The 27,046-nt window shown below is 41.9% G+C and overlaps 1 protein-coding gene and 1 pseudogene across 22 annotated transcripts in view; one reads left to right on the forward strand and one right to left on the reverse strand.

Moving 5' to 3' along the window:
- The window catches only part of scrib (scribble planar cell polarity protein), a 50,312-nt gene extending 43,102 nt beyond the window's left edge, over nt 1–7,210 (forward strand). For 16 of the 21 annotated variants that reach the window (XM_079292223.1, XM_079292224.1, XM_079292238.1 and 13 more), the window contains 10 exons: nt 403–562; nt 667–952; nt 1,027–1,098; nt 1,186–1,368; nt 1,901–2,041; nt 2,575–2,714; nt 2,939–2,976; nt 3,427–3,501; nt 4,772–4,829; nt 5,597–7,210. In XM_079292223.1, the coding sequence (XP_079148349.1) occupies nt 403–562; nt 667–952; nt 1,027–1,098; nt 1,186–1,368; nt 1,901–2,041; nt 2,575–2,714; nt 2,939–2,976; nt 3,427–3,501; nt 4,772–4,829; nt 5,597–5,736 (1,293 nt within the window). In that variant the 3' untranslated portion in view covers nt 5,737–7,210. Of the gene's footprint in view, nt 1–402; nt 563–666; nt 953–1,026; nt 1,099–1,185; nt 1,369–1,900; nt 2,042–2,574; nt 2,715–2,938; nt 2,977–3,426; nt 3,502–4,771; nt 4,830–4,941; nt 4,972–5,596 lie in introns of all 21 variants that reach the window. The other 5 variants (XM_079292227.1, XM_079292236.1, XM_079292226.1 and 2 more) reach the window with 4 other exon arrangements.
- Nucleotides 7,207–26,074, reverse strand: LOC306794343 (kinesin-like protein KIF9; annotated as a pseudogene). Its single transcript, XR_013773207.1, has 14 exons — nt 26,001–26,074; nt 12,552–12,648; nt 12,255–12,333; nt 10,226–10,304; nt 9,882–9,970; nt 9,558–9,623; nt 9,393–9,448; nt 9,190–9,277; nt 8,962–9,062; nt 8,602–8,753; nt 8,039–8,173; nt 7,877–7,950; nt 7,626–7,713; nt 7,207–7,319 (listed from the first exon to the last, which is right to left on the reverse strand). The product of XR_013773207.1 is annotated as a kinesin-like protein KIF9 (transcript).
- Between the last annotated feature and the right edge of the window lie 972 nt (nt 26,075–27,046).

Consider the following 27,046-nt stretch of genomic DNA (forward strand, 5'->3'; position numbering starts at 1 on the left):
GAGTACATGAGCCTGGCAGCAGTGCCTCGCCTCTCCAGGCCGTCCTGGGACCCGCAGGTACCCAACCGCCTCCGCCACGTCTACAGCAGCCCCATTCTCTGGCCGGGTGTGCTTGGCTCGATCGGTGGTGGTGTCTCTGCTCCCGGACACTGGGAGACAGCTGTGACTCCCAGTTAATTGATCTTAAATCAGCTGGTGGTGCTGGGTTCTGTTTTAAATGGATCATTTGTTGCTTTCTTCTTGGTCTGTGATACTTCTCTCCTCTGGCATCTCTTGTGAAATCCTCTGCTCCTTCGGAAACGGCTCTGCAACAATGCAAATAGCAATGAAACTTCTTTTATAGCTCTATTCAGCTGTTTTGTCTTTTGTATTGTGTCCTTGATTTTTCTTGTCACCCTACAGAGTCCTTCTCCTGGTGGTAAGTCCAGCCCAGAGCAGCGCTCCTTCAGGGACAGACAGAAGTACTTTGAGATCGACGTGAAGCAGCAGACGCCAGAGAAACCCAAACCTCGTGTGTCTCTTGTTGGAGAAGATGACCTCAAGAAAATGAGGGAGGAAGAAGGTTTGTTTCCATCGTTTCTCCTCGAGCATCTCTTTGCCAATAGCTACCCGGCAAACCTGCCATTGAAGTTTTACACCCCTGTGTGTGCGTTCATCTCGTCTCAGAGAGGAAGTTTGAGCAGCGGGCGCGGGAGTACCTGCTGGATGAGGACGAGGAGGATGACGAAGAGGACCTGGCTAAGCAGGTGGCGCAGATGAAGGCAACCGGCAAAGTGTTGCTGGATGGAGTGGAGTACAACGTGGAGCCAGTAAACAGCCCGTCGCCGAGCTACAACGCCACGCCGCCGAGCTACAACGCCACGCCGCCGAGCTACAACGCCACGCCGCCGAGCTACAACGCCACGCCGCCGAGCTACAACGTCACGCCGCCGAGCTACTGCGGCAGCTCGGGGTGAGAAGTCGCAAAACATTAATGCTTCAGACGTTTTCTTTATTTCTTCAGCTAATATCTGTTTTTGTATGCAGGCCTTCGTCTGTTGACGGTAAGGGAGAGTCTCAGAGGAACTCACTGGAAGACAGGCCCAACTCCATGACCGGGTAATTGCATTTGTACGCAGCATCTTTGAATGTCCCGTCGCTGTTGTTTTTGTCACTGTAGTCATCATCACTTGTGTGTCTCGTCAGTCTGATCCCGGCGTACTCCGCAGACTCGGCGGCTCCCATCCGCACGGCCAAAGCAGAGCGCCGACACCAGGAGAGGCTCCGCATGCAGAGCCCCGAGCTGTCTGTGGCCCCCGACAAGGACCTGTCCCCCGCTGAGAAACGAGCTCTGGAGGCTGAGAAGAGAGCCATGTGGAGGGCAGCGCGGTAAATACAATGGCCGACGGGGTCTTTTTTTAAAGCTTTTACTTCACTTGTCCTGGCTTGTTGAGAACTAGAATTCACAGCTTCATTACACCACAGTGGGTTTACACGTTTCCGCTGTGCATTCATTTGGAAATAGCGGGAGTGAGAAGCGGGAAGGTTTGTGTTCTTTGAGCTGCACATGACTGTTCATGTGAGACAAACCTTTACTGCCACGATGGAAGAAACGCGTACAGAAATAACACATGTAAATACCAAGCGCCACGCTCACATACATGGTATGTTAATGAGTGAATAGAAGTTCAGCTTGTTCTGTGTGTGGTTAGTCTGCCTCCTCCTACTTTTGTCATGTCCTGTAAATGTTATTCTTCTCAATGTGTCGGTGTTTTACCTTCCATTCTTTGGTTTTCTTCTCTCTGTCCGTATGCCTTTCTATCCTTCCTCTCCTCCTCACGTTCCTCCTTCATCTTGGTGCACTTGTCATCCTGTCCCGTCCTCCTGTGCGTCACCCTCTCCCTGGCCTCGCGGGGCCCAGGCCCTGTGGCCTAGAGGAGGATGTTAGGCAGTATGAGCAGGACCTGGCTAAGAGGCTCTACCGGGCCAGAGTGAGGGCATCTCAGGCCGAGCCCCCCACCTCTTCCTCCTCCTCCTCCTCTGCAGCAGCCTCCCAGCTCAGGTCTGCCACCAGGGCCAGACGCACGGCATCGTGGGGGTGTGCTGGGGTGCTTTGGCGTTGGGTGTATTTTGCTAGAGTCTGGGTTTCGGAAAGGTCCGAGCAAGCACTCGCAGGAACACTGCCAGTGCTTCCGCTGCCTTTCCAGTGCCGTCTTGCTTCTGCACGTCTTTGCTTCCTCTGGTTCCCCCTCTCTCTGTTCTCTGCAGCACTCTTTTCATTTGTGCCTTGCTGTTCTCTTGATTTTCATACTATTATTTGTACTAACACACATCCCGCAGTAAGTTTGCAAGCTATCTGTGAGTTGAGGGTAAGCCTGCCAGCAGTGGGCCGTCCTTTTCCTGGAATGCCTCCCTTCTTTTTGTGCAATTAAATTAAACTGGTTGTTAGTGACAGCAGACCAGGACAAGGAGCACCCAACATTAGTGGCGATCGACACGACACCCACCTGTAGCGGTGTGTGTCTGTCAGCCGTTGTCTCTGTATTTCTGTATTTTCTACCATCACGTATCTGATGGTGGTTGTTCCTCTTGTAGAATGAAATCTCTCGAGCAAGATGCACTGAAAGCACAGATGGTCATCGCCAAGTCTCGTGACGGAAAGAAGCGCGGCACAATGGACCAGCTGACGGAGTCGCCGTCGCCCGCCCCCACACCCTCTCCCACGCCTATGGAAGGTAAGAAGCTGAGGCCTGTTCAGATGACAAGCATCTCCTTTACGTGATTGTTTTTACACAGAAAACCACCACCACCCGTTTCTGAATGTAGTACCTTTTAAAGCTTTGTAGGTGGGCTCCTGGATATTCCCACAGCTTGACTTAGGCCCTGATATTTTCCTCTCTTGTTGCTTTGTCCCTTCCCTTTGTGTTCTAACTTCACACTTCCTGTTTCCCTCTGACAGAGCTCAGTCCTCGAGGAGTAACCTCTCCGGGACGGCTGGTGAGTGCTGAACCTTTTTCCTCTCTCTTCGTTCCCATTTTGTTTTTGACAGATTTTTGCGACGGGCCTTTGTCAGTGTGTCACACTGTATCCTTTGACTTAGAGCGCTGCAATCATCAATTATGAGAAGAAAGCTGTAACACTCTCTTTGCAGCTTTTTTTGAGAAAGGCAACGAATAAGCTTGCTGGTTACAAGCTGGAAAACACATTGGCATTAATCCACCATCTTGCTCATTGTCACTCGAGCCAATCAGGGCTGAAAACACACAGCTGGCTGTTTGAATCACCCATTAGCCTCTCTGCCTCCTACCTCTCCTATTTCTATTTCCTCATCCCTTTCTCTGATTCCTCTCCTGTTTATATTTTACCCCCCCCCCTCTCCTCCTGTCATTGTTTTCCTCTTCTACCTCTCCCTCAACCTCTGCTCATTCCCTTTTGCTATCCTTCTAGTCCCTGTCGTCAAAGAAGTTTGACTACCGACAGTTTGCTGCCATTCCTTCTTCCAAACCCGTATACGACATCCAGGTATTATTGCCTGCATGCTGAGCTCCCTCCCTCTCCGCTCTAGTTTCTGTTAATCGAGAGGCATCAGTGTGAAGTCTAGGTTTTGACTCCATGATTGAGCACCTCCTGCTCTGCACTACAGCGATTGGCTCACTAACTTTCACAAAGAGGAGAGATTTACTCCCCGTAAATGACACCAAATCTCCCTCCTCTCTTCCTGGTCTCCCACTTAACACTCACAAATGTAAGAGCATCGAAACACCCGTCTATCAGCTCACTAACCAGCTGCAGGGATGCATACACGTGTTTGATCCCACTAACCAGCATTGGTTCCGGGGGGGAAATGGCCACAGACTCTGCATCTCATCCACTCTCACATTCACGTCCATCAGCTGTCTGGTTCCACGCATGGGTCTCATATCAGGCAGAGGAGTCACGGGACTCTTGGAGTAGTGCGGGAGAGAGCTAGTCTGGACGTGGTCTTTTATTTTTGGGGGTCAAGTATCTGGTGTTGTGCGTCGCTGAGTGTGGGATCTTGTGTAGTTTGGTTGTTGAGCAGTGACTTCGGTGTGTGCGTACTCTCTCTTTGGTGGATGTGATTTAATTGATATTGCTGTTTGTGTAATGTTTCCTGCATATGGACTGACAAAGTAGTATTTAAAGGCTCTGTGTTGATTTCTATAAACATCAGAGGTGTGTGTGTGTCACGTGACAGCGGAACATATCACCGTGATCCAAATCTCATCAATGCAAACATTATAAAAATAATTCATGGGCGAGAAACTACATAAAGACTTGTCGCTTTAAACGAGTATTCATGCATCAAACTATTCCACATTGTGAGCGTCCTGTAAGATAACATGTAAATAGCTCGCAGGTCGTAGTGCTCCCTTGACCGATCCTAAGTAGAATAAACAGCGATGGATGTTGGTTTATTAGAGCATCAACACAAAGACAACTTAATATGCTGCTTGGTTTTCCAATGTGACTCTTGTTGGTGCTGTTCTGTCTCTCTGTGGATGTGCCTGCGCAACAAACCCCGGAACCGAGGACCTAAGATAACCTCCCTGTCCTTTAACATGCTAATCTCTCCTGGGGAGTAGTCCGGTAGAGGCACGCTGGCTTTTGTGTCTCTGACAGATTGGGAGCTTCAGCACTGTCTGCTAAACCGGCAGTGAGCGGCTGGCTCTCTCTCTCTCTCTCTCGCTGACATGGTGATGGCTTCCCCTGGGACAGAGGTTACTGTGCCCCCCCACCACTCAGTCACTCACTGGCTCTTCTTCTCTTCCAGACCCCAGAAGCAGGTGATGACCTGCAGTTCATCGACGACGGCGGCTCCAGCAACCCAGGTGAGAACTGGAGCTGTGAGATAGTTCTAAAAACGGGCTTTGAGAAAGGGAACTGTGTGGACAATAAGTAACGCATTCATTACCTAAATTTCTTCTACCCCCTTTGATTCAGGTGACTACCTGGGATAAGCAGCTCCTATTGGTAGGCTCCTGTGTGCGTGATTGTGCATTTCTTCTCTAACCTGCTAGCTGTGTGGCATAACTGGGTTCAGGTGTTCAGATGGACGAGCGTCACCTGCTGCTGTCTGTATGAAGCATATTTGCTTTCTAAAGTAGTGATGTCACACTAACCGTGAACCCGACTGTGCATGAGTTTGTGTTAACTGAAGCTAGTGATTATGTATCGATCAGTCAGTTTGTTTACATAAACCCAGGTCAATGGGACATGGGTTCCTGTAAAACTGAGAATAACTGCAGCAGCTTTAACACAAGTATAATTATATATTGCCTAAATAGAATCCCAATTACACCTGTGGAAGGTAAACTTTTCCTTGCAGTGCAAATAAGTCAGTGGTTATTTCTACTTCTAGGGGATAGTTTGTTCCTTTAGGTTTTACTCTGACTAGAACCATCTTACACTGTAGGCGTCTGGTTTAAACATGCGGTCACTGATCTTTCCTGCTGCTGTGAACGTGGGGCTTCTCTCGCAGGTGTAAGGGATCCGTCATCTTGCTTCCTCTCCACAGCGACCCATGTGGAGTGACTTTTATGTAAACAGTGGACAGACAGCAGCAGCTTGACTTAAATGTTTTGTTGTTGTTGTTTAGTGCCCGCTGCCAGCCCCGAGGTCGAGGCGCCCAGCCCGCCGCCGCCTGCCACCTCAGCCCTGGAGGAGATGGCTCTGTACAGCAACAAGCGCAAACTGAGGCAGGGCCGCCGCAGCCTGGAGACGGCGGTGCCCACGTAACACCTCCCACCGAGAGGAGAAGATACGCTGCGGACCACAGGAGGAGCAGTCACTAAACGGTGTCAGAGCGAGGTTTACTCTCCATATATATACATATGTATAACCACTGCAGAGACTACGGCGCTGATAGTCACCACACACTCACTTATATCCTGCGTGCCAGTCTGTGGATGAGAGCTAGTGAGGTTAGCTAGGATTGCTACTTAAAGATCTCTTTTTAGTTGTTGTACACAAGTTCATCAAGTAGAAGCTGAGCTGTTTTTAAAAAGGAGGTGACTGAAGTTTAGTTTATTTTTCGCACCTCCAATGATTTTGCTGTGAAAGAAGAAAACCACATACTGGAAGAGAACAGAAATGGGTCATAGCTATACTAACTTCTTGAATGATATTTTTAGGCTTTCAGTGGAAAGAGGTCAGGGGGTTTGTGTAAATATTAATGAGGGAACATCCTGCTACCTTCACAGTCACAAAATGTGGAGAGCTTTTAAAAACGTACATATCTTTTTTGCACTGCGTATATCTTAAACAATTAATTGTTTTATTCAAATTGAAGTCCTATTTTAACCCCTCCGGTCCTTTTGGGCACAAACAGCACGACTGATGCACACTCGCAACAGACGTGTTTAAAGAGAAGCATATCTACAAACTAGATTGCTTGGACAAAGTATCTTTGTTGGAGGCTGCAGCAAAGAAACGGATCACAACATCAAAGTTTGGAAACACATTTTTAGTAATATTTTATAATTGCCGGTACTCACCCTGCCATGTTGACGGTATTATTAATGTGAATCATTCTATCCTTGAATTATCTGGAGGCGATCCAGAGTGACGTGAAGGTAGCAGATGTTTTATTTAAATCTGACGCCACTGAAAAAATCATTTGTGTGAATATTGTACAAATACTGAAAGGAAAGCAAACTTTGGGTTTGAAACTAAGCGAGTGTCTGGACTGCTGACTCTGTTCTGTTCGGACCGGCTTAGTATTGGGACGCTCTCTGCGTGTATATTGGTTTGTTAATGGGAGAGGCTGAACCAATGAGAAATCCCTCTCGAGACATTCTCATTAAATTCATTGCTTAACATACTGTCGGTTTATGTATTTGGGTATTTTCACAGAATAGTAGCATTTGTGTTAATTTAATGTAGGGTCTTCTAATGATAGCGTTCCATGTTCTCACTGACTGAAATTCAGTTTGTTTGATTACATTCGCAATGGCTGATATCTCCTTTTTTTTAACTTACAGTAGGTTTCACTACATTATTCATGCAGTGTTTAAGTTTTTGTGTTTATTCTTTCGTCTACGAGTTCTCTTTGGGGGAATTTACTTGCAAATAGGTCGGCGGGAAAGGGTCAGAAGTCCTAGGGTTAAGGGGTAGAGCTCATACAAGACTGTAACTAGTGAATTTGTACAACCAAAGAAGTCTATTTTGTGGTTCAGGAAAAATAAATTTTACTTTTCATTTCAGAAGCTGATTTATTGGGTATTGTCTTTTGTCTTGACTAATAATCCACAATGAACACTGTAGTTCACTCAGCTAACAGGGAGAATATGAGGAAGTCTTCTCTGTCCAGACGAGTTCCTCTGTAGAGACAGAAGAATCAAAAAGGTTTCATTTTCTTTGCCAATGATTGTTGATGCATCGCTACTATTTTCCTGGCAATAGCATAAGTGATTGAGTTGACATGACCACACTATGGCTGCCACCTCAACACTCGATTAGTAATTTTTCTTGCTGAATAACTTCGGAGCACATCTCTAATAAACATATTTTAAGTGGTGCCTTTACATGATTCTTTGTGGAGAAAAACACCTTTACCACCATTCACTTCATGTTATATGATGAACTGAGCAGTCGTCCATTAGATGTTAACCAGAATAAAGACTCACCCGTGTCAGCATTCTGTAGCGGGCGGTGTGGAACGACTGAGCTGCAGTCGTCAGGAGGAAGCTCACACGGCCGCTGGTTATCTTCGCCCTGAGATCAGAAGGGAAGCAGGTAGCTCTTTGCCCAAAACATATCAAACTAAAATGATTGCCTGCACACAGAGTGGGATTTGTGTGAAGGTTTGCTTATAGAAAACTACACAACAGCATTATTTTCTACATGAGATACTGTTGTAAATATGAGGCAGACTCACTTGTTCGAGGGTCTTATCCTTAGTTATCTCCTCCTCGGGTACCGGGAAAGACTTCTCATACCAGTTCTCAAATTCTGGGACATAATTGAGCAATTCATTATTTTCTGATGAGCTCTGAGCGTCTCAGGGAAGAAGAAGATACAAGATGTTTGGAGAACTGACCAGAGAGCAGGTGCACCCTGCACTGATCCACAAGGTGTTGATGCACCTCGTATCTCTGCCGGTACAGACCCTTTAGCTCTCGAAGCTTCGTCAATTAAGTGGCATCTGGCTCCTCTTCCAGCACCAAATACTGACCTTCAGACAAAAACAAATGAAAACATCTTTAAAAAAAATGCCCTAAAATGTCAAAGATATAGTATGATATTCCACTTAAGAAATACCAATATAATAAGGTTCCATTGAGAATAGTAAAGCAAAAATCAAAGCATCTCCCACTTTCCATAAATATCCTCATGATGGTACCGTGGCCCCCTCTCGTCTCCTGCTGTTGCTGTATAGAGGCTGTGGTGCAGTCGATCTCTCTCTCTCAGCGATTGATTGCCTTTAATTGAACCGCATTCAATTAATATATTAATCAATTTCCTGCATTTCACTACTGAATTTTATTTCTTACACTTTCTTTAATTGTTTTTAAATCTCCTTTTCTTTTGCCTTATGTTTTAATGGTTTTATGTGAAGCACTTTGAATTACCTTGTTGTTGAAATGTGCTATACAAATGAACTTGCCTTGACAGCGTTGACCTCCTCAGTTAGCTGTCGAAGGAGACTGTGGCGTTCCAGCAGCACGGCCTTGTTCTCCTTCAGGATGCGGTTGATCTTGCTGCCTGGTCCCACCTTGAAACCCTCAAAGGCTTCTGCTTTGGATGGAGTAGAACTGGGAAGAGACAGCAAACGATTCTGGGGCAAGGGCTCGAAAACAACAATGTGCTCAATCAATTTAGAATTATTATTCATTTGTCTTCTATTTGGAAGATGGTCGCGCTCAAAGTTTAAACTAGTTCCAAAAATGCTTTTGTGTGATGCAAATAAGAAGCGTAACGTTGCCATGGAGTCTGCTCATAAGATGTTCACTGATTACCAACCTCTTGTCCTTAGACTTTTTAGTCATGGTTTTGGTTGAACTCTGGCGCTCGTTTCTCAGCGATTGATTAGACGCCTCAGTGCTGCCTCTGCTGTCCATCTCCTAAAAGAGTTTACAGAGCAACATCTCATCACAACTCTTCACTGAACAGGCCGTCAGTAGTACAATAGACAAAGAGAAGTACAACTACTAATTTCCACGAGATGCGTTGAATCAGATGTAGACCGACCTCGAAGGCAGCTGTGTTAGCACTCTGGTCTTTCGCCACCGAGTCGTAGGCCTGGCATCGCTGAGCCTTCACCTTCTGCCCCTGTTTCCTGCTCACATGCATTCATAAAGATGCAGGATTGTTCACCATTTACAAATAAAGCCGTGTTCCAATTTTACACTGCCGTTGGAGGCTGAAGATTCCAAAAGGTAGATGCTACTCACTGCACAGCAAGCTTGAACTGAGCGAACACCGCTTGGACCTGCCTGATACTTACAATCTGTAATTAGATGTCATGGAGAGAAGTTTAAGGCCTTTAAAAAGGTGAATTTTAAGCCAGATTTATGGCTGAGTAAGTATTATAGCTGCGTGTTATTTTTTCTAGGTACCGCTGAACCTGGCTGTGGATCTCCGCAAGCTGGGCTTCAGACAGCGGCTCGTACGTGATGCTTGGCCTGGTGGAGGGGGAAAAAATGGGCATTTCAGTGTTTTAAAGTTAAAATAAACATTAGAAAGCACTGCCTGGTACTGAAACATACCATGTGAGTTACATACTTGAATACAGGTCAAATTAATTACAGTATTTGGGTCATTTACTACTGAATAATGAAAGATGAGTGACATGGTGTAAATGATGTGCAGATCAGCGATATCAGACAATAGACTACACATTACATGTTATGATGAAATATATTGATACATTTTCTACTCACCAATATATTGTAGATGGACAGTTCCTCTTTCAGCATGTGCACATCCTTCTCAAGTTTCTTGATCTGTGCCTAATCCTAATTTGTGTGACCTAGAGAGGTGACTCATTACGTTAGCCTTATTTCACAAGCTTAGAGTTTGAGCCCCCCTTTAGGACTTTCTACAGACCTTGGGGGAGCAAGCAAACAACCACCGTTGGGTCATTGAGTTTGGGTAAATATTTACGGTGCGTTCTTATTGAAGTGCATTGCCTTTCCATTTCAGGAAACAGTGGAACGCAAGCCAGACAACACAAGTGTACATGTGAACTTTAGATCATTTTGATGAATTAATATATCATACTTACATCGCTGTAAAGTGTTGCTCGTTATTTCTGAAGGCTACCCAGCTGCCAGTTGAGAATACGCCTGGGTTCCCACCACCTACTGTTGGAGAGGACACCCAGGTAAGAAACTGTTCAGAACTCAAGGAAAACAAAATACATAAATAGCACCCGTATATATTTATGATTGGATGTTGCATGTCAAATAGCATTTAATCTGCATGCAATGCAATTTCTAAAATCTCAAAAAGGTTAAAAAAAAAAAGGTGGACTTTGTAATTCAGCTGAAGCACAAAACACACAAGAGCAGACTCCACCCACCGACATGGGCACTATAAAGCAGTATGCGCAGATAGGAGGCTAAACTCAAGATGAGAGGCCTCGCACTGCTCTGTTTGTTGGGATTATTTCTCACGGCATCAACGGTGAGTCAAAACTGGGGATTATCCCCAGATTTCTGATCCCAAAAGATATTAAATATTCAGCAGCATCAACAAGACCCGGTGTTGTAGGATTGGCGATAATACTGGAAAGGAAACAACTTTGATTGTGAAATGTTAACTGCCAATGTTCTATAGTTTTCATTTTGTTGCAATTGCTTAAATGTTACGTAGAATGCCCCAAATGTATGGGAGCAAAGACGGTGGCAAATATTTGAAGATTATGAATAAATGAATACCCATTTGTTTTATTCAATTACTGCTGCATAGTCAATATTTACATTTAAATATCACAGAATTTAATGTTCAAATTGATATACTACTAAACTTAAACTCTGGAATATTTTACTTGACAGATTGTTTTCACTGTAAAGTATTCTAATACATTTCATTATTTAGGCAAATTATGTAATTTCTTTGCTTCCATATCTATTTCAATATTCATATTGATACTACTCTGAAAAACAAGTTTAGAAATACGTTTTATTTCTTGGAGTTTTTTTTCAAGCATCAAACTAGTCAGTAGAGGCCTACATCATGTGTCAGACCGCTGCAAATTGTATTGATTGTTTAGCTGCTTTCTTTTGAAATCCAACATCAATCCTTTGCAAACAATCTGGCAAATGAGTACAAAGTAAACTCTATCGTGTCCTTGGACTAAATCATTTTACATTTTCCTTTTCAGTGGGCACCAGGGAGTATATTTCCGATGATGACTGAACACACGTTCAACATCACGACCAACACATCAATGGTGGGTGGTCTTTGTGCCAGGAAGTGATGTCACTGTTCTCCAAGAGGTTTTTGGAAGTCAAAATATGGAAAGTGTCAAATATTCCTGGGAATGTGGTCGCCTGCTTCCGACAGTTTGATTTGTTGAGGGGAAACTTGATCTCCAATTCAAACAAAAGGTTAGCCGCAGAGTAGGAAACAGATTTAAACGAATGTCTCTTTATATCTGATGTCATTAGAGAAGATTAAAGGCACTTTTTCAGCTCTCTCGCTTGACATGAGGAGTGCTTCTTATCTTGTGATCTATCCACCAGTTTCAAAGAAGAGTATTGAGTTTGGCACTTAGTCTGTTGTAGAGAAGTTTGGACTGAAGATTCCCAGTTTGTTAATACATTTCACTTCATCCAACCGTGTCCTTTTACTACAAATAACTTGTTTTACATTTATTTTGCATTAAGTTCTTCACTCTCTTTGCAATTATTTTAATATTTCTTGAATTTGACTCACACCAAGGCTTGAAATACTTTTTATTTTTTTCTGATACATGTATTGTTCTATAAAAGATGTATTTATTGTTTATTTGTTACAAATATAGACGAAACTTCTACAGCTGTTACAGGTTTTAATGTCTTAATCTGTAATTTATTCCTGAGATGTCGGATTAAAATTATTTCAAATTTGGTAATTTTGCAATAAAACGTTTTTTTCCAGGTTCCATCTGCACAACGTTGCTTTGCAATGTTTTGTGTTTGTGTGACCTAGAGAGTATTGAAGTGCAATGCCTTTCCATTTCAGGAAACAGAGGAACGCAAGCCAGACAACACAAGTGTACAGGTATGTGCACTTTAGATCATTTTGATGAATTAATATATCATACTTACATCGCTGTAAAGTGTTGCTCGTTATTTCTGAAGGCTACCCAGCTGCCAGTTGAGAATACACCTGGGTTCCCACCACCTACTGTTGGAGAGGACACCCAGGTAAGAAACTGTTCAGAACTCAAGGAAAACAAAATACATAAATAGCACCCGTATATATTTATGATTGGATGTTGCATGTCAAATAGCATTTAATCTGCATGCAATGCAATTTCTAATCTCACAATATACTTGGATATGATATACGGTTCAGTATACACGTTTCAAAAGAGGGGGTGGTAATTAGCTAAAGATAATTACATAATGCTGTTGAGCTGAAATGTCGTTTCTTGTCTTTTCCAGGGATGACGCACGCACAACAGGACTCAACTCAACAGATGCAAACAGATTTTGAGTTCTGAAGGAGAAAAACAGCGAACAAGATGAGAAACCACCCGTACCATCGTTCTGCTGCTGCTTCTTTTAATTAAACATTTTATCAAAACTCTTACGTCAAAATGTCCTTTCATTTCATAATTCGGTTGCCTTTAGGTCGGTAAACCTTTGGGGTCTAAAGAGATTAGTTCACTTTAAATAATTTATCTACATTTAACTCCTCTGACTAAATGTATCTGCATTGCATCCTCATCAGATCAGTAGACTCGGGGCAGAGTGCAGAAAGAGGCTGTGGCAAAAAAATTCTTTTTCTGGACACCGTGGACTAATACCCACTTTCAGTTTAAAGATTAAGACATGACATTATTACTAAAGATTGAACATTGAAAAAATGTTACGTTGACTTTGTTCACTGTGAAGGATTACAACATAAGCAAGTCTCAAGTGTCTCTTAATGTTGATTTTAATACCACAGAAATGAATTACATTACAGATCTATTGTTGAACCAGAACAGACTCCGGGCGCATTAAATGCGCTGCAGCACCACCTTGTGGCCGACGAGAGTAACGCATTACAATTCAACCGATCCGAAAACAAACCATCTCACTAAAGTAGAATGAAATACTCTCAAAAGCAGTCTCTAAATGCTTTTTAATTATCTGCAAAAAAAATAAGGTGTGTGCAAACTCAGAGACACCTTGTTATCATATCGTGCTCGTATATTTTGGAAGAGTTACTGTACAGCAGGGGTGTCCAAAACTTTTTTCAAAGAGGGCCAAATTTGATAATGTGAAAATGCCCAAGGGCCAACAGTCCCTGCTGACATTATTTTAAACAATACAAGTAGCCTATACATACATTGTTATTTTATCATTTTATTTTCAATGACAGCAAATAGCAATGTAACCAAATGTAAGCATTCATGTGTGAACACATCTCAACAACTATTCTGCCTTTCTTTCGCATCTTGAAAGTCAGATAACAAAGAACAAGCCATCTAAAAGCTAATTACATAGGAACCGATCAATATTCTCACCTCAAGACAATCTTAAATATGACTTAGTGAGGGTGATGAAAAGTTGTCTAACATTTAAATTCAACACACATGAAACAGGCTCACGAAAAAAATCAAGTTGTCTCTTCGTATCTGATGATAGCTCTTCAGTGTTACGAGCCAGGCAAACATTAGCAAACTCTGTCTTCTTCTCGGGGCAAATGTTTTCTGCTATTTTCATAACACAGTCTTTGATAACCTCACATTCCGCAAAAGGTTTGTCATGTTTAGCAATTGCCACTCCGCAGCTTACTTTGATGATGTTTTCATGTGAAAGGGACCGCTGCTGTGTGGCCAAGTTATCTTGGAGTTGCTTCACTTTTCTAGCACAGACGCTCTCTGATAGCTTGTTGTAGCATTAGCACGTTTGGTCTCGTAGTGTCTCTTTACATTATATTCCTTAAACAAGGCAACAGTCTCATGACAAATTAGGGAGACACAGTTGTTTCGGTTTTCGGTGAAAAAAATATTGCGATCTCCACCTCTCCTGGAAGCGGCGGCCCTCATTATCGACTTTCCTTTTTTTACTTGCCGTAGCCATGACAGTTCAAGGGTCAGAGCCAATTTCAAACAGCCAGACAGTTACAGAGTGGTGCTGCCACCATGAGGTAAAAATAGGAATTGCATGTTGAATTTGTATGATTTATTCATTCCGTTTTGACTGTGCTGGCGGGCCATAAATAATGCATTTTAACACAGAAGGCTCAGGCCGTATAAAATCTGACCTCGGGCCGTGATTGGCCCGCGGGCCGGACTTTGGACATGCCTGATCTACAGCATACCTTCAGGGCTCTGAGGTCTCACATTTGTGTCATAGCCTGGAGTACTTTTGTAACAGTTGATACAGTTGAGTATCTTCAAAAAGTAACTAAAAAAGTAACTTTTTTCCCAAAGTAACTAAAAAAGTAACTTTTTTCCCAAAGTAACTAAAAAAGTAACTTTTTTCCCAAAGTAACTAAAAAAGTAACTTTTTTCCCAAAGTAACTAAAAAAGTAACTTTTTTCCCAAAGTAACTAAAAAAGTAACTTTTTTCCCAAAGTAACTAAAAAAGTAACTTTTTTCCCAAAGTAACTAAAAAAGTAACTTTTTTCCCAAAGTAACTAAAAAAGTAACTTTTTTCCCAAAGTAACTAAAAAAGTAACTTTTTTTCCAAAGTAACTAAAAAAGTAACTTTTTTCCCCAAAGTAACTAAAAAAGTAACTTTTTTCCCCAAAGTAACTAAAAAAGTAACCTTTTTCCCAAAGTAACTAAAAAAGTAACTTTTTTCCCAAAGTAACTAAAAAAGTAACTTTTTCCCCAAAGTAACTAAAAAAGTAACTTTTTCCCCAAAGTAACTAAAAAAGTAACTTTTTCCCCAAAGTAACTAAAAAAGTAACTTTTTTTCCAAAGTAACTAAAAAAGTAACTTTTTTTCCAAAGTAACTAAAAAAGTAACTTTTTTCCAAAGTAACTAAAAAAGTAACTTTTTTCCCAAAGTAACTAAAAAAGTAACTTTTTTCCCAAAGTAACTAAAAAAGTAACTTTTTTCCCAAAGTAACTAAAAAAGTAACTTTTTCCCCAAAGTAACTAAAAAAGTAACTTTTTCCCCAAAGTAACTAAAAAAGTAACTTTTTTCCCAAAGTAACTAAAAAAGTAACTTTTTCCCAAAGTAACTAAAAAAGTAACTTTTTTCCCAAAGTAACTAAAAAAGTAACTTTTTTCCCAAAGTAACTAAAAAAGTAACTTTTTTCCCAAAGTAACTAAAAAAGTAACTTTTTTCCCAAAGTAACTAAAAAAGTAACTTTTTCCCAAAGTAACTAAAAAAGTAACTTTTTTCCCAAAGTAACTAAAAAAGTAACTTTTTTCCCAAAGTAACTAAAAAAGTAACTTTTTTTCCAAAGTAACTAAAAAAGTAACTTTTTTTCCAAAGTAACTAAAAAAGTAACTTTTTTTCCAAAGTAACTAAAAAAGTAACTTTTTTTCCAAAGTAACTAAAAAAGTAACTTTTTTTCCAAAGTAACTAAAAAAGTAACTTTTTTTCCAAAGTAACTAAAAAAGTAACTTTTTTTCCAAAGTAACTAAAAAAGTAACTTTTTTTCCAAAGTAACTAAAAAAGTAACTTTTTTTCCAAAGTAACTAAAAAAGTAACTTTTTTTCCAAAGTAACTAAAAAAGTAACTTTTTTTCCAAAGTAACTAAAAAAGTAACTTTTTTTCCAAAGTAACTAAAAAAGTAACTTTTTTTCCAAAGTAACTAAAAAAGTAACTTTTAGAATATAGTAACTAAAAAAGTAACTTTTTTACAAAGAAACTAAAAATTAACTTTTTTACAAAGTAACTAAAAAAGTAACTTTTTTTTACAAAGTAACTAAAAAAGTAACTTTTTTACAAAGAAACTAAAAAGTAACTTTTTTTACAAAATAACTAAAAAAAGTAACTTTTTTTTACAAAGTAACTAAAAAAGTAACTTTTTTTTACAAAGTAACTAAAAAAGTAACTTTTTTTTACAAAGTAACTAAAAAAGTAACTTTTAGAATATAGTAACTAAAAAAGTAACTTTTTTACAAAGAAACTAAAAAAGTAACTTTTTTTGACAAATTAGGGAGACAGTTGTTTCGGTTTTCGGTGAAAAAAATATTGCGATCTCCACCTCTCCTGGAAGCGGCGGCCCTCATTATCGACTTTCCTTTTTTTACTTGCCTACTGTACAGTATTACTGTAAGTTCCTGAAATAGTTTCATTTTCTTCAGACCCGTGAAAGAATCATGGGTCATGGTTTCTTGAAAGCAACGATGATTTCCCACCTAAACCAACTGATGGAGAAGTGATTGAGGTAAGAAACTATTCACTCACCACGGTTAGTGTTTGTGATTTTAAGCTGTATAACTTTAAATGTGAGTCATCATATCTTTTCAGGTGAACAGATGGCAACATGTTTTAAATCAGAGATGACAATTTAAGAACTTAGTTGGCGTTTCTGTCTCCTTCAAATAAACATTTCAAGTCTGTCGTGTGAGAAAGGTTTTTATTTGTTAATGTGCTTGGTTCTGAGCGTGTTCTTACTTCATGTTGGCGGCGCGAGCAGTCGCAGCGGCCCCTCGCGGTCCCGGAAAAACAGTGTTTTCGTCTTTTTCGTCTTTTTCGTCTAGTTTGTCTAGTCTGCCGCTGTGTTCGTCATGCCCGACGGACTTATATCGCAAAACACAACAATACAGCCGTGAGTTTCTTCTTGGAAAAAGTACAACTTTCTTCAACTTGGAAGCCAAACTCTCCGTGGATCTTAGCAGCCTGGGACTTCTCTGCTCCCCCCATTGTGTCAACCCCCACCCGGTAAGGAGACATCGCAAGCGGTGCGAGAGGAAGCAAAAGCGGGGAAAGCGTGGAGGTATCCGGGCTAGGCTAACGGCTAGCCCACACAAGCCGGCAATTCCAACATTACTCATGGCAAATGTCCGTTCACTGGACAACAAGATGGACAATATACGGCTACTCAGAACCAAGCGTGAGGTGAGGGACTGCTGTGTTTACGTGTTCACGGAAACATGGCTCCACCACAACATCCCGGACTCCGCTATTCAACTGGACAAGCTAACATGCTACCGAGCAGACAGAGACATAGTTAGCGTGGGAAAGTCCCGCGGCGGCGGTGTGTGTGTTTACATCAGTGATGCTTGGTGTCGAGACGCTATTGTTGTTAACCAACACTGTTCCCCGCTGGTGGAGTTTATGGTTTTAAAGTGCCGTCCTTTTTACCTGCCGAGGGAGTTTTCAGCCATTCTACTGGTGGCTGTTTATATACCTCCGAGCCCCAACAACAAGGACAGAGAGGAGGCACTCAGTGAACTTTACAGAGCCATCAGTGAGCAACAGACAGCACACCCAGACGGCATTCTCATCGTTGCTGGAGACTTCAACCATGCTAACCTAAAAACTGTTCTGCCTAAAATATACCAGCATGTTGATTTTCCAACCAGGGAAAACAACAAATTAGACCTAGTCTACACATCGATCAAGGGAGCGTACAAGGCGTCCCCCCTCCCCCACATTGGCCTCTCCGACCACCTCACTGTCTTGCTGAAACCGGCCTACAGAGCAAGGGTAAAGGTTACCAAACCGGTTTCAAAACAGGTACGGGTGTGGCCAGAGGACAGTACTGCTGCACTTCAGGACTGCTTTGGTACTACAGACTGGGACATGTTCAAGCAGGCAGCCACCTACAACCATCACATTAACATTCAAGAATACACAGAGACAGTCACAGGTTACATCACCAAGTGCATTGATGATGTAACTACCACCAGAGCCATCACCATCCGAGCCAACCAGAAGCCATGGCTGACAGGGGAGGTCCGCACACTGCTCAAGGCTCGCGACACCGCCTTCAGAGCTGGAGACCCAGCTGGGCTGGGAGCAGCCAGGGCTGACCTGTGCCGTGGCATCAGGAAAGCTAAACGACTGTACACCAGGAAAATCACAGGACATTTCAAAGACAGCAGGGACTCACGGAGCCTGTGGCAGGGCATTAGGACCATAACGGACTACAAACTACCGCCACAGACCTGTGACAGTCACACCTCCCTGCTTAACAACCTCAATGGCTTCTTTGCACGCTTCGAAGCACAGAACAACACACCTGCGCAGAAAACCACCCCCCCCACCGACGACCAGGCTCTGTGCCTGTCCCCAGCCAGTGTGAGGAGCACACTGCTGAGGATTAATACCCGCAAGGCTGCGGGACCTGACAACATTCCTGGTCGTGTGCTGAGGGACTGCGCAGAGGAGCTCACGGATGTCCTCACCGACATCTTTAACACCTCCCTGAGCCAGGCTGTTGTTCCCACGTGCTTCAAGGAAACCACCATCATTCCTGTGCCGAAGAAGTCATCTCCAGCCTGCTTCAACGACTACCGCCCCGTCGCATTGACTTCTACCATCATGAAGTGTTTCGAAAGGCTGGTCATGAAGCAGATCAAATCCACCCTTCCTCCCTCCCTGGACCCGTTTCAGTTTGCTTACCGAACTAAACGGTCCACAGAGGATGCAATCTCCTCCGCTCTACACCCAGCCCTCACACACCTGGACACTAAGAACTCCTACGTCAGAATGCTGTTCATAGATTTCAGCTCAGCATTCAATACAATCATCCCCCAGCAGCTTGTGTGTAAACTTACAGACCTGGGCCTCAGCCCCTCTCTCTGCAACTGGTTGTTGGACTTCCTCACAGAGAGACCACAAGCTGTTCGGGTCAACAACAACACTTCGAACACACTAACACTGAGTACGGGGGCCCCCCAAGGTTGTGTGCTCAGCCCCCTTCTCTTCACCCTGCTGACCCATGACTGTAAACCCAACTACAGCTCCAACCACATCGTGAAGTTCGCTGACGACACTACCGTGGTAGGTCTCATCAGCCACAACGATGAGACTAACTACAGGAAGGAAGTGAACCAGCTGGTCCGTTGGTGCCAAAATAACAATCTCTTCCTCAATGTGGGGAAAACAAAGGAGATTGTTGTTGACTTCAGGAGAACCCACTCCCAACCCCCCCTCCCTCTGACCATCAATGGTGCTGCTGTGGAACAGGTGAGCAGCACCAAATTCCTGGGTGTGACAATCACAGATGACCTCACCTGGAACAGCAACACCACTGCACTGGCAAAGAAGGCCCAGCAACGCCTGTACTTCATCAGGAAGCTCAAGCGAGCAGGAGCCCCCCCCCCCATCATGCTCTCATTCTACCGAGGCGCCACTGAGAGCATCCTCAGCAGCTGCATCACGCTGTGGTTCGGAAGCTGCACCGCCTCCAACCGCAAGAGCCTGCAGCGCATTGTGAACTCTGCCCAGAGGATCATCGGAGTCTCACTCCCTACACTACAGGACATTTACAACACCCGCCTCACCCGCAAAGCACTCGGCATTGCGGGTGACCCCACCCACCCCTCCAACAGCCTCTTCAGCCTCCTGCCTTCAGGGAGAAGGTTCCGCAGTCTCCGTTCGAGCTCTACCCGGCTGAGGAACAGCTTCTTCCACCAGGCGGTCAGGATGCTGAACTCTCTCCCTCCCTCTCTCCTCTCGCTCCCCCTCTCTCCCCCCCTGCCATCTCTCCCCTGACCTCTCTACCCTCCCCCTCACCCACCTTCCCCACTGCCTCAAATGGAACATACCAGGACATCTACTCCCCCTCACACCCCTTCCCTCATCCAGCACCAGTCACTTTTTCTATTTATTTATTTTAATTTTTTATTCTCTGCTGCTACGAACAAATACCCCCCTCACACACCCTTCCCTCATCCAGCACCAGTCACTTTTTATTCTCTGCTGCTACTTGTTAATCCTTTATCTAGGCCCTTATGTTCTTAACTTTATTCTATTTTATTCTATTATATGTTATATGTTCATGTCTATATTACACTGTGGGACTGCGAGAAACGGCATTTCGAATTTTCTGTATGCATAACACATGTGGAAACTTTGACAATAAAGTGAACTTTGAACTTGAACTTTGATAAGGTCATTTGAAACGTCTACTTTTCCAAAAAGAGCTGAAACTTTTGATAATTTTTCCACGATTTGTCAAAATGGGACACCAATTAAGTAAGAGGTTATGGGAGGGATAGCAGGTTAACACAGGTCTTAAGATTACAAGTAACCAACACAAAAAGTCTCTTTTCATCACAAATATTATCTACGTCCACCCAAAGTGCTCCAGCAGGGATCCTCTCTCCCCGGCATCTTTTATGGAAAGGACAGAAACAGAGAACATAAATCCAGTTCTTTACCTTCCTGAACATAACTATGCTTGTAGTAAAAACCCTTTTGATTTTGAACCACCGTGTTGTACGTGGACAGTAGTACTCTGTTGGTTTGGTGACGGTATGTTTCTACTGATGAGTAGTTGCTGTAACTCTCCAGAAATTAAGTGATTTTAAGCTGTTTAACTTTAAATGTGTCATCATTCGACAAAATTGACTAACTACTCTGACAAAATGTATCTGCATTGCATCCTCATCAGATCAGTAGACTCGGGGCAGAGTGCAGAAAGAGGCTGTGGCAAAAAATGTCTTTTTCTGGACACTGTGGACTAATACCCACTTTCAGTTTAAAGATTAAGCCATGACATTATTCTCAACGATCCCTTTAGTTTATTAGGTTCTTCTCGTTTCATTACAATAGAGCTGAAACGAGTATCGTCGATTAATCTGCAACAGAACAATAATCTCTACAGACATTGATGATCACTTTTTAAATTTTAGCTCCTCAAATGTGAAGATGTTCTGCTTTGCTTTGTGACATGTGATAGTGAACTGAATATCTTTGGGTATTTGCTTGATGTTTGGATAAAACAAATCATTTAGAGACGTCATCTTGGCCTCTGGTAAATCGTATTGGGTATCTTTCATTGTATTATAACAGAGTAAACAATTAATCAGTTGTTTTTGTGTGCGTAAGCGATTTCACATTTGCTAACAAATATGCCCAGTTGGACTTTGATATTAACCTAGAATAACATCAATCAGCACATATTATGCAATAGACTCTACTGCACTATAAAGCAGGTGTTTGAGCAGAAAGGAGGCACATTTATGATCAAGATGAGAGGACTTACACTGCTGTGTTTGGTGGGATTCATTCTAACAGCCTCGGTAAGACAGTGTGTTACGATGGTGGCTTGTCCCAAATTTACTGAAAAGGGAACATCTGCATTCTTTGTGGAGCATTTATCACACTGCTGTCGTCTCTATGAAACTGGCTTATTGATTATTTCAGTGCTTTGTTGGAAATCTTGTGTCAATGACCTTGCAGAGCCCGAAAAAAAAACAACTAAAAAGCTAAAAGATATTATGCAAACACTCAGTGTTCCGTCTTTGGTTTAAGGTTATTGTATATATTTCAATTTCAGTGGCCTGAAGGAGACACGGTGCCGCTTGCTAATACAGGAACATCACAGGTAGGTGAAAAACGTGGCAGCAGGAGAAGCATAATTATTCTGACACAGTGTTAGGTGATGGTGTGATGGTGTGAATTATAGGCAGATGGCATCACTGCAGCAAAACAGACATTTGAACTTTTAAAGCACCATTGTTTTTATTATTTTATATATTCTTTTTTCACCATTAAGGCAAAACCAACAAATGTAAGGTGGTGTATTTCACTTTCGAGCTGATGTCTTGATCGGTCTGCAGCAAAACAAATGTAGATATTTACTTTATGGATATAGACTCTAAAACAGGGGTTTCAAACTCATTTCCACTCTGAGCCACATCAGCATCACGGTCGTCCATCAAAGGGCCGGTTGTAACTGTAAGACTGTATAACTAACTTCTCCCTAACATATTGTGAAATAACTGTGCATTTGATTATTGTTTATTCAAGTGCATAAATATTGTACATGCAGTTATATAAATGTAAAAAAACAAAATATATATATATTATTATTTTTTTATGCTGGCGGATTCGCGGGCCACATAAAATGACGTGGCGGTCGGATTCGGCCCACGGGCCTTGAGTTTGACACCTGCGCTCTAAAACAATCCTCAAGATTGTAACCTTCTTGAAAGTAGAAAGTGTAGATTATCAGACTCTTGATCGTTGCTCGAGTCTCTCTCCCGTTCCCACATTTTTCTTGTAAAACACTTTATTACTTGTTTTGTGAAGCGCAAAGTTAACAAAGTTTGCTGATGCAACATTGAAAAAATGTCATGTTGACTTTGTTCGCTGTGAAGGATTACAACATAAGCAAGTCTCAAGTGTCTCCGAATAATGTTGATTTTAATACAGAAATTAATGGATTCTTACAAATGCGTTGAAAAATATGGCTTGAATTTCATTGTGTGAGTCGGTCACATAGCATTCAATGGGTAAACTTTGAAGATGAAATAATCAAAATGATCATTTTCAAGCCGTTTGTGTCCCAACAGATAAGCATGTCGTCTGCCCGAAATGATGAAATGGCTGCGTGTATAACGGGAATATAAAGTTATGATTTTGGGGTTTTTCCCCGCTGAAGTTTTCACAGTCAACATTACAGACCGAATCATCCAGTGTAAAAAGATGAGTTATTAGTTGGCCCCACAGACTGTGGTTAGCCCGCCATTACAGATCTACTGTTTAACCAGAACAGACTCCGGGCGGATTACATGCGCTGCAGCACCACCTTGTGGCCCGGCGAGAGTAACACATTACAATTCAACCGATCAGAAAACAAACCATCTCACTAAAGTAGAATGAAATACTCTCAAAAGCAGTCTCGAAATGCTTTTTAATTATCTGAAAAAAAAAAAATAAGAGTTGCGTGCAAACTCAGAGACACCGTGTTATCATATAATGCTCGTATATTTTGGAAGTGTTACTGTACAACATTACTGCAAGTTCCTGAAATAGTTTTGTTTTTCTTCAGCGGCAAACACGTCAAATCGGTACTGCAGCGCGGATTCTTCGAACTGATGGAGAAGTGATCAAGGCAAGAAACTATTCACTGACCACGGTTAGTGTTTGTGATTTTGAGCTGTATAACTTTAAATGAGAGTCATCATATCTTTTCAGGTGAACCAAAAATGAAGACAGACGGCAACATGTTTTAAATCAGAGATGACAATTTAAGTATTATGTTAATTATAGTATGATGTTTAGAATAACATCAATCAGCACATATTATGCAATAGACCACTGATGTCGGCACGATAATGAATCACAATCAGCTTCATTGGCCATGTATGCTTACGCATACATGGAATTTGACTCCGGTTTCCACTCCGCTCTCAATGTACAAACACAATTTTTCAATAAACAACAAAAAAACCCATGTATACAAAGAATACGAAAGGGCAGCAAAAAAACAAAAAAAAGCAGGTGTTTGAGCAGAAAAGAGGCACATTTATGATCAAGATGACGAGTTACACAGGCTGTGGTTAGCCCGCCATTACAGACCTATTGTTTAAAACCTTCTGGTGACGAGCAGCCCCCATTTGGGCCAGAGCGAGACCGTTTAGAGTGGTACTGTGGTTCCGAATGGACTTTTTAATAAGATGGCAAAGATGGCGGCGCCGACTATGGCAGCCTCAGTACTTCGCTCTCTCGTACTTTTTCTGTTTTTGTGTGTTTGTCCCATTTCCAGCTCTCCCTCTCTGATCACATTCAGCAGAGAGGAACTTTTAAACATCTGTTTATCCACTGGCCAAACCTTTTTCGCCCGATTCTGATTCTGAAATATCAAAAATGCTCCAGACATAATCACCGAATTAACGACAAAAGTCTGGGCAAAATCATCATACCAGCCATTGTACACACTGCAAACACAATTATATATCAACTAATATATCTAAAATATATCTAGAAGATTTACCACAATTTCACACCGTGCACACAAACAAAGCTAGACAAAGGAGCTGCTACCTCACCAAAACGGCTAACGAGCGTAGCTATGCGCATTAGCATTTCACACAGAATCGATGCATGTCTTCATAATTTGTCTCCATCAAACCCTTACAGTGCTATAAGCCAGCAAGCACCACACAACCGAGCCCGATTTGGGGTTCGAGCGAGCCCGTTTAGCCTGGTACTGTGTCGAATAATGTACTTTTCATAAACAAATATCATGAATGCTCCACACAAACATTAGGTACCGAACTAACGAAAAAAGTATGGGGAAAATCATCATAGCAGCCATTTTACACACTGCAAACACAATCATACACAAACCAATAATTATATCTAGAAGACATAACACAATATCAGTATTTTTGGGGATGACTCAGCGGCCATGTACACATGTTCAACCGATCAGAAAACAAACCATCTCACTAGAGTAGAATGAAATACTCTCAAAAGCAGTCTCTAAATGCTTTATTGATTATCTGCAAAAAAAATAAAAGAGTTGTGTGCAAACTCAGACACCTTGTTATCATATAATGCTCGTATACTTTGGAAGAGTTACTGTACAGCATTACTGTACGTTCCTGAAATGTTTTCATTTTCTTCAGACCGATGGTTCCCCGACGAAACCAAAAACTGATGGAGAAGTGATCGAGGTAAGAAACTATTCACTCACCACGATTAGTGTTTGTGATTTTAAGCTGTTTAACTTTATTTGAGAGTCATCATTCGACAAAATTGACTAACTACTCTGACTAAATGTATCTGCATTGCATCCTCATCAGATCAGTAGACTCGTGGCAGAGTGCAGAAAGAGGCTGTGGCCAAAATGTCTTTTTCTGGACACTGTGGACTAATACCCACTTTCAGTTTAAAGATTAGGACATGACATTAACAACGATCCCTTTAGTTTAATAGCTTGTTCTCGTTTCATTACAATAGAGCTGAAACGAGTATCGTCAATTAATCTGCAACAGAACAATAATCTCTACAGACATTGATGATCACTTTTTAAATTTTAGCTCCTCAAATGTGAAGATGTTCTGCTTTGCTTTGTGACATGTGATAGTGAACTGAATATCTTTGGGTATTTGCTTGATGTTTGGATAAAACAAATCATTTAGAGACGTCATCTTGGCCTCTGGTAAATCTTATTGGGAATCTTTCATTGTATTATAACAGAGTAAACAATTAATCAGTTGTTTTTGTGTGCGTAAGCGATTTCACATTTGCTAACAAATATGCCCAGTTGGACTTTGATATTAACCTAGAATAACATCAATCAGCACATATTATGCAATAGACCACTGATGTGGGCACTATAAAGAATCACAATCAGCTTTATTGGCCATGTATGCTTACGCATACATGGAATTTGACTCCGGTTTCCACTCCGCTCTCAATGTACAAACACAATTTTTCAATAAAAACAACAACAAAAAAAAACCATGTATACAAAGAATAAAAAAGGGCAGCAAAAAAAACAAAAAGAAAGCAGGTGTTTGAGCAGAAAGGAGGCACATTTATGATCAAGATGACGAGTTACACAGGCTGTGGTTAGCCCGCGATTACAGACCTATTGTTTAAAACCTTGTGGTGACGAGCGGCCCCCACTTGAGCCAGAGCGAGACCGTTTAGAGTGGTACTGTGGTTCCGAATGGACTTTTTATTAAGAAATATCAAAAATGCTCCAGACATAATCACCGAATTAACGACAAAAGTCTGGGCAAAATCATCATACCAGCCATTGTACACACTGCAAACACAATTATACATCAACTAATATCATATCTAAAATATATCTAGAAAATTGACCACGGCTAACTGACATAGCAATGCGCATTAGCATTTCACACAGACTCGATACATAGCTTCACAATTTCTCTCCGTCAAACCCTTACAATGCTACATGCCAGCAACCACCACACAAGCTAGCCAGAAGCTAGCCACATAAGCCATGCATTATTCGTACCTTGAGATGAATCATGAAGGAACAGGCTTGCTATTCCGTTTTGCCAGCTAAACACTGATAGCATGCTGCCGCGGTGTTAAGAGTGTAAAATGTGAGGCCATGGGGAGAAGGGAGTTACGGTAACTTTTGGCAAATCAGCTTTTACGCAGCACCACGCACGGCACACTCCTGTTGTTTTACCATAACGAGGCTGTCAATCAAACCGACGTTTGCACCACTCCATATATGGGACTCTGGCGCGTCTAAAGAGGCGTCACACACTGTGATTGGGCAATCACAGGGCTGACAAAGGCACACACACACACAAGGCAGCCAGGCAGCTCCCCCAGATTGAATAATATTATAGATAAAACAAGTGAAATATATAGTTATATGGTATATAAGAGTATAATAGAACAGGTTCCAAAATGACAAATCTGCTCGACCTCTCTGACACAATGAGGTCTACAATTCAGTTTGCTTCACTTTATCAAAGCCAAATCTTTTTATACAGCCCCGTCATATTGTGCTGTGATTTGGGATAGTTTTTAGCTTACACCTGCATCATTAAAAAAAGATATTTATGCTTTCAGTGCTTTTTTTCAGGTGAACCTGAAACTTTTCAATTTCAGCTGTGTGCCATCTTCAGTCACCATTAACCAGTAACACATACACAATACCTTCACATTTCAACACATCTCACAACCGTTACCTGTATTCTAGCATATTATTAAAATACACCTTGTAGTTAAATAATTAAAGTCTTTTTAGTGTGGGTATGCAATTTTCGAGCAGAGGCCTAAAAATAGGGCTAGGGATTCCAGAACAGACTCCGGGCGGATTAAATGCGCTGCAGCGCCACCTTGTGGCCGGCGAGAGTAACATTACAATTCAACCGATCAGAAAACAAACCATCTCACTAAAGTAGAATGAAATACTCTCAAAAGCAGTCTAAATGCTTTTTAATTATCTGCAAAAAACAAATAAGAGTTCCGTGCAAACTCAGACACCTTGTTATCATATAATGCTCGTATATTTTGGAAGTGTTACTGCAAGTTCCTGAAATA

Source organism: Melanostigma gelatinosum, assembly GCF_949748355.1.
Source record: "Melanostigma gelatinosum genome assembly, chromosome: 20".
In the NCBI taxonomy this organism is placed as follows: Eukaryota; Metazoa; Chordata; class Actinopteri; order Perciformes; family Zoarcidae; genus Melanostigma; species Melanostigma gelatinosum.